We start from the raw sequence: 13,398 nt of genomic DNA on the forward strand, positions 1-13,398 counted from the left end.
AGGTGTGGACTTACTGGGCCGAAGGGCCTGTTTCCATACTGTAGGGAATCTAAAAAAAAAGTTCCACGTACTGGGCTTGCTAGTAAATCTGAAACCCAAGAAATAAAATGTGCAATAGCATCAAGGACACAAACTTGACAGGAACCAGAACAGTGCCCAACCCACAAACAAAGGAATTGCCACTCTTTAGGTGCCATCTCTTCTCCCTGGGTTCACCTCACCGATGCCGCTGCTAATGCCAGGTCCCATGCTGAGCCCACACTCACCCTGAAACCAGGAGTTCTCAGCTCCACTGACACCTTGATGACACCAGAAGTCCTGGCTCCTGGCATACCATGCTGCACCTGTCATCTCACCAACGCCAGAAGTTCCTGCTCTCAACTTACTCCAACCAGGAGGCCCTGGCTGTGCTGCCAGACCAGGTAGCTGACACTGTCTCACCAAGAGTCCTGCTCCAGCCATCCTCCTCCGAGATGTCGCCTTGCTGGAGCCACCATTTTGCATAGTCTGCTGTTGCCACCGCCTCCAATTGCTGGAGGAGCTTTGCCTTCACCGGCCCTGAACACCAGGAGGACACTCCCATTGTTGTGTTCCCCCGCCGGCCCTGAACACCAGGAGGACATTCCCATTGTTGCGTTCCCCCGCCGGCCCTGAACACCAGGAGGACATTCCCATTATTGCGTTCTCCCACCACCTCTGACCACCAGGAGGAGCTGCCTATCCACACACTTCCACTCTCGCTGCCACGCCTATTTTGCTGACTGACCATTCCACAAAAGGCTCCAAAGGAAAGGAAACTTAAGGAAAACTGAAAGAAAATAATCAGAAGAAGAAAGAACGAAAAGAAAGAAAGCACGTGGAGCGGATGAGCCCCAGGCAAGAGCGGATCCCTGCTACTCTACTGCCATCTTGAAAATGAGAGAAAGGTAGACAGTGGAGTTGTCCACATCATGTTATTAGGGCCATTGTTTTCTTGATATATATGAATGACTAGACTAAAGTGTGACTAAAGGGCACGGTTTCAAAATTTGTAGATGACACAAAACCTGTAGCTAATATGAACTTCAAAATGTATAGAGAAAGACTTCAAGAGAAGGCAGATAGGCTGCTGAAATGGATGAAAATATACCCATAAATGTAAATGAAGAGACATACAAAATGATGTATTTTGTTCGGAGAAATAAGCAGAGGCAATATAAAATGTACAATCGTAAACGTTGCACAGATTGTGGGTTCAGAGTAATGGAAGAGAAAGTCAGAAGTGGTGTGAGTTCACACTAAGGCAAGAGGAAACATTGAAAAAAGTTTGTCCCAAAGGGACTGTAGATGGCAGAGCACCTAACTGGATAGTTTCAATCTCAGTAACACAAATATGCATGAGCATTTAGCACATACTCTAGAATGGACTTAAAAGCCTGAAATGACATGTCAATGCTAGATTTTCAGTTGCATGATATGACTGTAGTTCTGTCCATTATGCTCTAACAAGGTGCAGGGAGATTAAGTTGAATTGGCTATTTTGCTTGCTTAAATGTTGTGGTAACAGAAGGATTAAGAGACTGAGAACATGGGAATGAAAATCTGGTCAACTCACCTGCATCTTAAGGCAGGATGTCAGATACATATTGACAAAAATCCTGCAATTATCAGGGACCAGGAAGCATGTCAGTAGTGTCAATGCCTACGATTATCAACAGATTTACAGAAAGAATCTCACTAAGGAAGTGTTAAAGTTTCTGCTAATGTGAAGTCACATAATTGGATAAATTATTTGAATAGTTAAAGTAAAAAAAACACATCTTAAAAATGGAAAGGTAAGTGGTATGTCAAGGCTACAATATGTGGGATCTCCTAGATGTCAGTACAATCAGGGCAAACATGTCAGGAATAAATGTGTCCAACTCAAGAAGATTTAACGAAGAGCTGGATGGAAGGCTGAGCTGTGAGGATGATGGAGAGATGATACAGTGCAATTTGGACTAGTTGAGTAAATGGGAAAATATATGTTAGATGCAGTTCAATGTGGATAAATGTGAGTTTATCCACTTTGGAGCAAAAGCAGGAAGCTGGTTTATTACCTGAATGGCTATTAATTGAGAGGAGAAGGTACAACATGACTTGGTGTCCTGGCACACCAGTCAGTCAAGATAAGCATGTAGATGCAGCAGGAAGTGGAGAAGGTAAATGGTATGTTGGCCTTCAAAGTGAGACAATTTGAATACAGGCGCAGAGCTGTTTTGCTGTAATTATACAGGGCCTTAGTGAGACCACACTTGAAATATTTCACGCAGTTTTGGTCTCCATATCTGTGAAAGGATATTCTTGCTATCGAGGGAGTGCAGTGAAGGTTTACCATGATCGCTAGCTTGGCGGGACTGATGTATGATGAGGGATTGAATCAGTTAGAATTATATTTGCCACAATTCAGAAGATTGAGGGGGGAATCTCATAGAAACCTATTATCCTCTGACACAACTAGATAGGGTTGGTGCAGGAATAAATGATTTAGGACTGAGACATGGAGAAATTTCTTCACCAAAGAGAGTGGTGTATCTGTGGAAATCACAATCACAGAAAGCAGTCAAGGCCAAACCATAGTGAATTTCAAGGAAAGGTTGAATATAGCACTTGGGGCAAAAGGAATCAAAGAATATGGAGAAAAAGCAAGAATAGACTATTGAATTGGATGATCAGATATGATCACACTGAATGGCAGTTCAAGCTTGAAAGGTCAAATAGCCAACTCTTGCTCCTATTTTCTTTGTATCTTTTACATTTCTATGCATCAAGTCATTCAGAAATCTAATGGAGTCCATCCATGGAACTGAACATAAAAGTAAGGATATTTTGTTTCAGTTATCCAGCGCATTTGTGAGACCACATTGCACATTGTCTGTGCTGTTTCGGTCTCTTTGTTAGAGGAAAGATGAAAATACATTGGAGGAAAGTTCAGAGGAACTTTATTAGATTGATACATGGAATGAGCAGGTTTTTGTATAGCAATAGGTTGGACAGGCGGGGCTTACATCCATTCGGGTTTTAGAAGAGTAAAGGGTGATGTGAGAGGTGTATAAGAAACTGAATTATCATGACATGGTGTACATGGAATTTATGTTTCCTCTTGTGGGTGAACTCCGGATTGAGGAACTGTTTCAAAATTAGGGGTCTCCTTTTATGACAGAAATGAGGAGAACTGATTTTCTCACAGAGTGTTGTGTGTTGTTGGGACTAAGAGTCCCAGAAGGTGGCGTGAGCCGGCTCATTGAATATTTTTAAGACAGAGGAGAATAGATTCTTAAGAGGAAATTGAATCAGAGGTTACCAAAAATAACTGGAAATGTGGAATTCAAAATGCAAAAACAATCAGCCAAGCCTTTATTAAATGGTGGGGCAGGCTTGACGGGCTGGTTGGTCTCTATCTGATCCTATTTTGTGTGTATATATATACATATATATATATATATAATATATACATTCAGATAATGATGTTGTGCTTGATCTGATTATTCTCACTTCACAGGATCAGAGCATTTGAGGAAAAACATTCGGGTTATATTCGGTACAGTAGGAATTTCCATTTTTTATGCAGTTGGCTATATGATCCTGCCTTTGATTGCATATTTCCTAAGAAGCTGGCGGATATTGCTTTTCACACTGTCTCTCAGTGGCCTAGTGTATATTCCTTTATGGTGGTAAGTAGGACTTGGAGCCTTACCTTTTATAATCACCAATGTGAAGACGTTTATTGCTTCTAATTATGTCAATGATTCTATCCAATAAGATGAGTGCTTCTTGGAAAGGAGTGTGCATGGCTTATCAGCGTGAAAGTTTCTTAAAGAAATGTAGTAATTAATGTTGTAAACTTCAAAATAGAGTTGGATATAAGTTTGTTATGTTTCAAGGAAAAGTTGGATATAGCCCTTGGGGCTAAAGGAATTAAAGAATAGGGAGGAAAAGCAAGAACAGACTACTGAATTGGATAATCAGACATGATCACCCAGAGCAGGCTAGAAGGGTGAAATGGCCTAGTCCAGCTTCCATGCTTTTTCTCCTTAACTGTGATGGGAGGCTGAGCATTCAATGGCAGCAATTTTCATCTTGACCACAGAGGAAATAGAACACAGAATAGTACAGCACCGTATAGGCCCTTCAGCCCTTGATGTTGAGCCAACCTTTAAGATCAAATTAACCTACATACCCTACATTTTACTATCATCCATATGCGTATCCAAGATTCACTTAAATGTCCCTAATGTATCTGACTGTACTACCACTGCTGGCAGTGCATTCCACGCACCCACCACTCTCTGTGTAAAGAACCTAATTTTGACACCTCCCCTAAACCTTCCTCCAATTACCTTAAAATTATGCCCCCTTGTGATAGCCATTTCTGCCCTGGGGAAAAATATCTCTGGCTATCCACTCCAGCTATGCCTCTCATCATCTTGTACAGCTCTATCACGTCACATCTCATCCTTCTTCGCTCCAATGAGAACAACCCCAGCTCTCTCAATCTTTCTTCATGAGATCAGCCCTCCAGTCAAGGCACTATCGTGGTAAATCTCCACTGCACCTTCTCTAAAGTTTCCACATCCTTCCCATAATGAGGTGACCAGAACTGAAAACAATATTCCAAGTGTGATCTAACCAGGGTTTTATAGAGCTGCAGCATAACCTCACAGCTCTTAAACTCAATCCCCCTGCTAATGAAAGCCAACACACTATGCATCTTCTTAACAACCCTAACCAACTTGGGTGGTAACTTTCAGGGATCTATGGATGTGGATCCCAAGATTCATCTGTTCCTCCATGCTGCCAAGAACCCTGCCTTTAACCCTGAATTCCGCATTCAATTTGACCTTCCAAAATGAATCTCTTCACACTTTCCATCTGCCACTTCTCAGCCCAGCTCTGCATCCTATTAATGTCCCATTGCAACCTATACCCTCCATACTATCCATTGCCCTCCATACTATCCATAACTCCAGCAACCTTCATGTCATTGGAAAATTTACTAACCCACCCTTCCACTTCCTCATCCAACTCATTTATAAAAATCACCAAGAACAGAGGTTCAAGCACAAATCCCTGCAGAACGCCACTGATCACCGAGCTCCAGCCTGAATACGTTCCATCAATTACCACCCTCTATCTTCTATGGGCCAGCCAGTTCTGTATCCAGACAGCCAAATTTCCCTGTATCCCATGCTTCCTTATTTTCTGAATGAGCCTACCATGCAGAACCTTATCAAACACCTTGTTTCAAAATCCATGTGCACTACATCCACTGCTCTACCTGCAACAATGTGTTTTGTCACATCCTTGAAGAATTCAGTATGGCTTGTGAGGTATGACCTGCCCCTCAAATCCATGCTGACTATCTCTAATCAAGCTATGCTTTTCCACATCATGATAAATCTTGTATCTTAGAATTCTATCCAATAATTTACCCACCACAAAGTTAAAACTAGTCTATAATTCCCAGGATTATCACTATTCGCTTTTTTGAACAAGGGAATAACATTTGCCACTCTCCAATCATCTGGTACTACTCCAGTGGATAGTGAGGATGCAAAGATCATCACCAAAGGTGCATCAATCTCTTCACTCACTTCCCGTAGTAACCTTGGGTATATCCCCTCTGGCTGAGACGACTTATCTACCCTCATGTTTTTCAAAGTTTCCAGCACATCCTCCTTTTTAACATCAACCTGTTCGAGCATATCAGCCTGTTTCACATTTTCCTCACAAACATCACAGTTACTCTCACTAGTGAATACTGAAGCAAAGTATTCATTAAGGACCTCCCCTACCTCCTCCAACTCCAGGCAGAAGTTCCCTCCGCTATCCCTGATAAGCCCAACTCTCATTCTTGTTCCTCTCATAATTGTAGAATACATTGGGCCTTTCCATAATCCTACCCATCAAGGCTTTATATTGCCTCCTTCTAGCTCTCCTAAGTCCATTCTTCAGTTCCTTCCTGGCTACCTTCTGACCGTCTAGAGCCCTGTCCGATCATTGCTTCCTAAGCCTTAAGTAAGCTTCTTTCTCCTCAAAGATGTTCCACATCTCTTGTCATCCAAGGTTCCTTCACTCTACCATCCCTTCCTTACCTCAGTGGGACAAATCTATCCAACACTCGCAGCAAGAGCTCCCTAAACAATGTCCACATTTCTGTCATGCATTTCCCTGAGAATATCTGCACCCAATTTATACTCCACAGTTCCTGCCAATAGCATTGTAATTCCCCCTCCCCAAATTAAATACTTTCCCATACCATCTGCTCCAAGCCATCACCATGACTATAGTAAAAGTCAAGGAGTCATGTTCACTAACACTGAAATGCCCTCTCATCAAGAGATCTGACACCTTATCTGGTTCATTGCCAAGCATCAAATCCAATGTGGACTCCCTTCTGGTCAGCCTATCTCCGTACTGAGTCAGGAATTCTTCCTGGACACACCGGTCAAAGTCTACTTCATCCAAACTATTTGCACTAAGGAGGTTCCAATCGATATTAGGGAAGTTGATGTCACCATAAGACCATAAGACAAAAGAATGGAAGTAAGGCCATTCAACCCACCGAGTCCACTCTGTCATTTAGTCATGACAACACCACTTACCCGCACTCTTTATATAGCCCTTAATTCCTTGTGAGACCAAGGATTTATCAATCTCTGCTGTGAAGACATTTAACATTCCGGCCTCCACTGCGGTCCATGGCAATGAATTCCACAGGCCCACCATTCTCTGGCTGAAGAAATGTCTCCTCATTTCTGTTCTAAATTGACCCCCTTTATTTCTAAGGCTGTGCCCAGAGGTCCTATTCTCCCTGCCTAACAGAAACAAATTCCCAGCGTCCACCGTTTCTAAGCCATCCATAATCTTCTAAGTTTCTGTTAAATCTCCCCTCAACCTTCTAAACTCTAATGAATACAAACCTAGGATTCTCAGCCATTCAGCATATGTTAGGTCTACCATTCCAGGGATCATCCGTGTGAATCTCCCCTGGACACGCTTCAGTGCCAGTATGTCCTTCCTGAGATGTGGGGCCCAAAACTGGACACAGTATTCTAAATGGGACCTAACTAGAGCTTTGTAAAGTCTCAGTCACACATCACTGCTTTTACATTTCAATCCTCTTGAGATAAATGACAACATTACATTCACTTTCTTAATCACGGACTCAACCAGCAAGTTAACCTTTGGAGAATCCTGAACTAGCACTCCCAGATCCCTTTGCACTTTGGCTTTATGAATTTCCTCACCATTTAGAAAATAATCCATGCCTGTATTCTTTTTTCCAAAGTCCAAGATCTCACATTTGTTCACATTGAATTTCATCAGCTATTTCTTGGACCTCTCACCTTTACAATCTAAATCTCTCTGCAGTCTCCCCACCTCCTCAGAACTACCTGCCTGTCCACCTAACTTTGTATCATTGGTGATCTTCGCCAGAATGCCCCCAGTCCCTTCATCCAGATTGTTAATATGTAAAGTGAACCGCTGCCGCCCCAACAGTGAACCCTGTGGGAAACCTCTTGTCACTGACTGCCATTCTAAAAAAGAACCTTTTATCCCAACTCTCTGCCTTCTGTCAGACAGCCAATCCTCAATCTATGCCAGTAGCTCACCTCGAACACTATGGGCCCACACCTTACTCAGCAGCCTCCCATGAGACACCTTATCAAAGGCCTTTTGAAAGTCTCGATAGATAACGTCCATTGGGTTTCCCTGGTCTAACCTACTTTTTACTTCTTCAAAGAATTCTAACAGATTTGTCAGGCATTGCCTCCCCTTACTAAATCCATGCTGACTTGTTCTAATCCGACCCTGCACTTCCAAGGATTTAGAAATCCCATCCCTAATGATAAATTCTAGAATTTTACCAACAACCAAGGTTAGGCTAATTGGCCTATAATTTTCCATCTTTTGTCTTGATCCTTTCTTGAACAGGGGGGTTACAACAGTGATTTTCCAATCATCTGGGACTTACCCTGACGCCAGTGACTTTTGAAAGATTACAACCAACACCTCCGCTATTTCCTCAGCCACCTCCCTCAGAACTCTAGGATGTAGCCCATTGGGGCCAGGAGATTTGATAATTTTTTAGACCTTTTAGCTTTTCTAGCACTTTCTCTTTTGTAATGGCTACCATACTCAACTCTACCCCTGAATTTCCTTAATTGTTGGGGTATTACTCATGTCTTTCATTGTGAAGACTGATGCAAAGTACTTATTAAGCTCTTCAGCTATTTCCTTATCTCCCAGCACTAGCCTTCCTGCATGAATTTGGAGCGCCCACTGTCTACTTTTGTCTCTCGTTTGTTTCTTATGTATTGAAAGAAACTTTTACTATCATTTCTAATATTACTGGCTAGCCTACCTTCATATTTGATCCTCTTCTTCCTTATTTCTCTCTTTGTTATCCTATGTTGTCTTTGTAGCCTTCCCAATCTTCTGATTTCCCAGTGCTCTTGGTTACTTTATAGGCTGCCTCTTTTTCTTTGATGCATTTCCTGACTTCCTTTGTCAGCCATGGCTGTCTAATTTCCCCTCCCCCCCACCCCAACCAGAGAATATTTCTTTTCTTTGGGATGAACCTCTGTACTGTGACCTCAATTACACCCAGAAGCTACTGCCATTGTTGCTGTACTGTCTTCCCCACTAGGCTCTGCTTCCAATCAATTTTCATCAGTTCCTTTCTCATACCCTTTAATTACCTTGATTTAACTGTAACACCATTACATCCAATTTTGTCTTCTCTATTTCAAACTGCAGACTGAACTCTACTATATTATGATTGCTGCCTCCTAAGTGTTCCCTGACTTTAAGATCTTTTATAAAGTCTGGCTCATTATATAGCAAGAAGTCCAGAATAGCTTGCTCCCTTGGGCTCCATCACAAGCTGTTCCAAAAAGCCATCCTGTAAGCATTCCTTGAATTCCCTTTCTTTGGATCCTCCAGCAACATTATCCACTTAGTCCACCTGCATATTGAAGTCCCCCATGATCACCATGACCTTGCCTTTCTGACACGCCCTATCTATTTCCCACTACATCTTGTGCCCTTGGTCCTGACCACTGTTGGGAGGTCCATACATAATTCCCGTGATGGCTATTTTGCTTTTGTGATTCCTCAACTCCACCCACACAGACTCCACATCATCTGACCCTATGTCATTCAGTGCCACAGATTTAATTTCATTCTGAACCAACAAGGCAACCACACCCCCCTCTGACCACCTCCCTGTCTTTTCGATAAGTTGTAAATGCTCAGATGTTTAACTGCCAGTTCTGAACCCCCTGCAACCATGTCTCTGTGATACCTACCACATCATAATCATTCACGATGATTTGTGCTGTTAATTCATCTACTTTGTTATGAATACTACAAGCATTCAGGTAAAGTGCCTTAATGCTAATTTTCTTAACCACATGATTTACATCTCTAGTAATATGTCCTAAGTTATCCTTCCTTTTTGCTTCATTCCTAGTCTGCCTTGAATTTAAACCCTGCACATATGCTAACCTGCTGCTTATCTTTCTACTTGACTCCATACTCACTGTTGCTTTCCCTTTCCCTTCCCCCGACTCACAAGTTTGAAGTCCTAGTGATCACCCTATTTATCCTTGTCGCTGGAACGCTGGTTCCAGATCAGTTCAGGTGGAGACAGTCCCATCGGTACAGATCCCCCTGGTTCCAAAACTGATGCCAATGTTCCATGAAATTTCCCACACCAATCTCTTAGCCAGGTGTTTACTTCCCTAATTTTCGTATCCTTATGCCAATTAGCATGTGGCTCGGGTGGTAATCCAGAGATTATGACCCTCGAGGACCTGTTCTTCAATTTCCTTCCTCGTGCTTCATACTCCCCAAACAGGTCCTCCTTCCTAGCCTTGTCTGTCATGTTAGTGCCAACGTGGATCACAGCAACTGGATCTTCTCCCTCCCACTCCAATATCCTTTCAAGCTGGTTGGAGATGTCCTGCACCCTGGCACCTGGCAGGTAACACATCATCCAGGACTCCTCAATCAGCTTGCAAAGGATACCATCTGTCCCCCTAATTATAGAATCCCCTATAACAACTACTTGCCTTTTTGCTTCCCCCTCTTGAATGGCCTTCTGCACCATGGTGCCGTGGTCAGCTGGCTCATCCTGTCCACAGTCCTTTTCCTCATCCATACAGGGAGCAAAAATCTCATATCTTTTGGACAAGGTCAAGGGCCGAGGCTCCTCCACTCCTGAATTCAGAATCCCCCATCCGTCTCATTTACAGTCACACCCTGTTGTCCCTGATCACTGACTGAATTTGAATTATTTAATCTACCGGGTGTGACTGTCTCCTGAAACAAAGCGTCCAGGTAACTCTTCCCCTCCTGAATGTGCTCCTATATAAAGCTCAGATTCCAGATCAATTCTGATCCAGAGTTCTTCCAACAAACAACACTTGCTGCAGACGTGGTCACTGCAGTTCACAATTGGACCAGCCAGCTCCCACTTATACAGCTACAGCACATCACCTGTCCAGCTATCTCTACTTATTTAATTAATTTATACAAATTTATGAATTGAATAATTTCTAGTACTTCTCTATAGTCTTATTCAATTGACCAACTAACACTAAACTTAATTAATCACACAATACTCAAGAAATATCAATTGAAACACCTTACCTAACAACACACGAGAGTCCTATTTTCTGGTTACAGGATGAGGGCGGGTGGGAGACACTACACGTGTAGTGTCTTAGGATTCAGCTGCTGCCTAAATATATACCCAGCAGCCTCTGCTCTTCCCTGTGACCTCTTACTCTGCTGCTCCTTTAAAAACGGTTCTCGTGCTCTCCCTTCCCAGCAGCCCTCACTTCTCTCGCCCTCCCTCCTCGCTGCTCTGTAAAAATGGAGGCCCATCTCCTGAGGTAAGTCCCTTTTTAAGTGGGAAAACTTACCCTTCCCGGCAGCTCTCGCTTCTCTCCGTGCCGCTCTGTAAAAATGGAGCATAACATAATAACAATCCTGTTACTTCTGCATCTTTCCAAAATGTGCCTCCTAGTCTGTTCCTCCATGTGTCTGTTGCTATTGGTGGGTTTGTAGAAAATTCCCAAAATTTTGACTGTTCCTTTCCTGTATTTGACTTCCACCCATAATGACTCAGTAGACAAAACCCTTCTCAACAGCCTCCATTTCTGCAGCCAATATATTATCCCTGATTAGCCATCACACTGACTTGAACTTGGCTATATAAACTGTTTATCCTTCCTCACAGCCTGTTCCCATCCTCCTGCCAGCTAGTTTAACCCCTCCCGAAGAGGTCTAGCAAATCTGCTGGCCAAGATCTTGGGACCCCTCCAGTTCAGGTGCAACCACGCTCCCCCTCCTTGTACAGGTCCCACTTTGCCCAGAAAGTATCCCAATGATCCAGATATCTGAGGCCCTCTGTCTTACATCAGCTCTGCAGCCACGTGTTCAACTGCACTCGCTCTCTGTTCCTAGCCTCACTACCCCATGGCACTGGGAGCAATCCTGGGATTACTACACTGCTCATCCTGCCTTTAAGCTTCCAACCTAACTCCCTCTATTCACTTTTTGGGTCCTCATCCCTTTTCCTAGCTCTGTCCTTGGTACCGATGTATACCACGACGTCTGGCTACTCGAGCTCCTATAGAGGGCTTTTGCCCGAAACGTCGATTTCGCTGCTCGTTGGATGCTGCCTGAACTGCTGTGCTCTTCCAGCACCACTAATCCAGTATTTGGTTTTCAGCATCTGCAGTCATTGTTTTTACCGAGCTCCTATAGACTCAATCCAAGACATCCCTGACCCTGGCACCCACGAAGCAACATACCACTGCCTGAATATATTAGTTCTCTTACCCAGCAGTCCCTGTGTCTGCTTCCACTCCTGTACAGCCTTCACTCTGCTGAGTGATGAGGTAAGTATTTAATATTCAAACCTACTTTCACTGCTGGCTCCTGGCCCGCACTCTCTCAACTCCCACTGTTGAGATAATGGAATGGAACCCATACCCAGTCGTTTATAGCAATTTTTGAGAAGATTTGTAGCTCAGGTTGAGGTTCTGGGTGTAAGTTTGCTCCCTGAGCTGGAAGGTTCAGATGTTTCATCACCACACTAGGTAACATCATCAGTGAGTCTCCGGTGAAAAGCTGGTGTTTTGTCCCACTTTCTATTTATGTGTCTTGGTTTCTTAGGGTTGGTGATTACATGCCCAGTTCTTTTTCTCAGAGGATGGTAGATGGAGTTCAAATCAATGTATGCATTGACGGAGTTCCAGTCAGAATGCCATGCTTCTAGGAATTCCCGTGTGTGTCTCGGTTTAGCTGTCCTAGGATGGACATGTTGGCCGAGTCGAAGTGGTGTCCTTCTTTGTCTGTATGGAAGGATACTAATTATAGCAGGTCATGACTTTTCTTGGCTCGTTGATGTTCATGTATCCTGGTGGCTAGTTTTCTGCCAATTTCTCAATAACAAACCAAACAGGCAGATGCAACCCGCCCAGAAACTCTAGCCACATTACCTTACATCAAAGACATCTCTGAAATGACTTCCAGACTACTCAGACCCTTTGGCATCATGGTAGCCCACAAACCTACCAACACACTTAAACAGCAGCTAACAAACCTAAAAGACCCTGTACAAACAACCAGCAAAACAAATGTAATTTACAAAATACCATGCAAGAACAAACACTACATTGGACAAACAGGCAGAAAACTAGCCACCAGGATACATGAGCATCAACAAGCCACAAAAAGATATGACCCACTATCACTAGTATCCTTACATACAGACAAAGAAGGACATCACTTTGACTGGGACAACACATCCACCCTAGGACAGGCTAAACACAGATATGCACAGGAATTCCTAGAAGCATGGCATTCTAACCGGAACTCCATCAATAAACATATTTATTTGGACCCCATCTAACACCCTCTGAGAAAAAGAACCAGAAATGATATCACCCACCCTAAGAGACCAAGACACATAAATAGAAAATGGGATAGAACACCAGTGCTTCACCAGAGGCTCGCTGATGATGTTACCGAGCATGGTGATGAAACGTGGGAAAACGAACATTCCAGCTCAGGGAGCAAACCTACATCCAGTCCTTCATAATAGTTGCCTAATTTTACCAGGTTGAAAATGACATTTGAAAATTAAGTAGATTTTACAATGGGTAGGTGGCCTGATAAAGCAACTGTGTGGATCTACTGGAAGGGCCCAACATAGCTTCCCAATCTTCTTGAGATTCTAGACAGTGCCAAAGTCTGAGAAGCTTTCAGATTTAAAATCATTATGTAATAATTGCTTTAGGGACTTTCTTAATAGCTATGGGTTAGTCAGTTTAACATCAGTGATGGGTAACCTTTTGAAAC

The 13,398-nt window shown here is 43.1% G+C and overlaps 1 protein-coding gene across 2 annotated transcripts in view; it reads left to right on the plus strand.

Moving 5' to 3' along the window:
- Positions 1-13,398, plus strand: part of LOC140492001 (organic cation/carnitine transporter 2-like) — a 65,118-nt gene that overhangs the window by 17,994 nt on the left and 33,726 nt on the right. The window contains exon 4 of one of the 2 annotated variants that reach the window (XM_072590578.1): positions 3,521-3,692. The exons of the other annotated variant lie outside the window; for it this stretch is intronic. Coding sequence (XP_072446679.1) covers positions 3,521-3,692 — 172 coding nt within the window. The remainder of the gene's footprint in view (positions 1-3,520; positions 3,693-13,398) is intronic. 2 annotated transcript variants of the gene reach the window in all.

Source organism: Chiloscyllium punctatum, chromosome 20, assembly GCF_047496795.1.
Source record: "Chiloscyllium punctatum isolate Juve2018m chromosome 20, sChiPun1.3, whole genome shotgun sequence".
In the NCBI taxonomy this organism is placed as follows: Eukaryota; Metazoa; Chordata; class Chondrichthyes; order Orectolobiformes; family Hemiscylliidae; genus Chiloscyllium; species Chiloscyllium punctatum.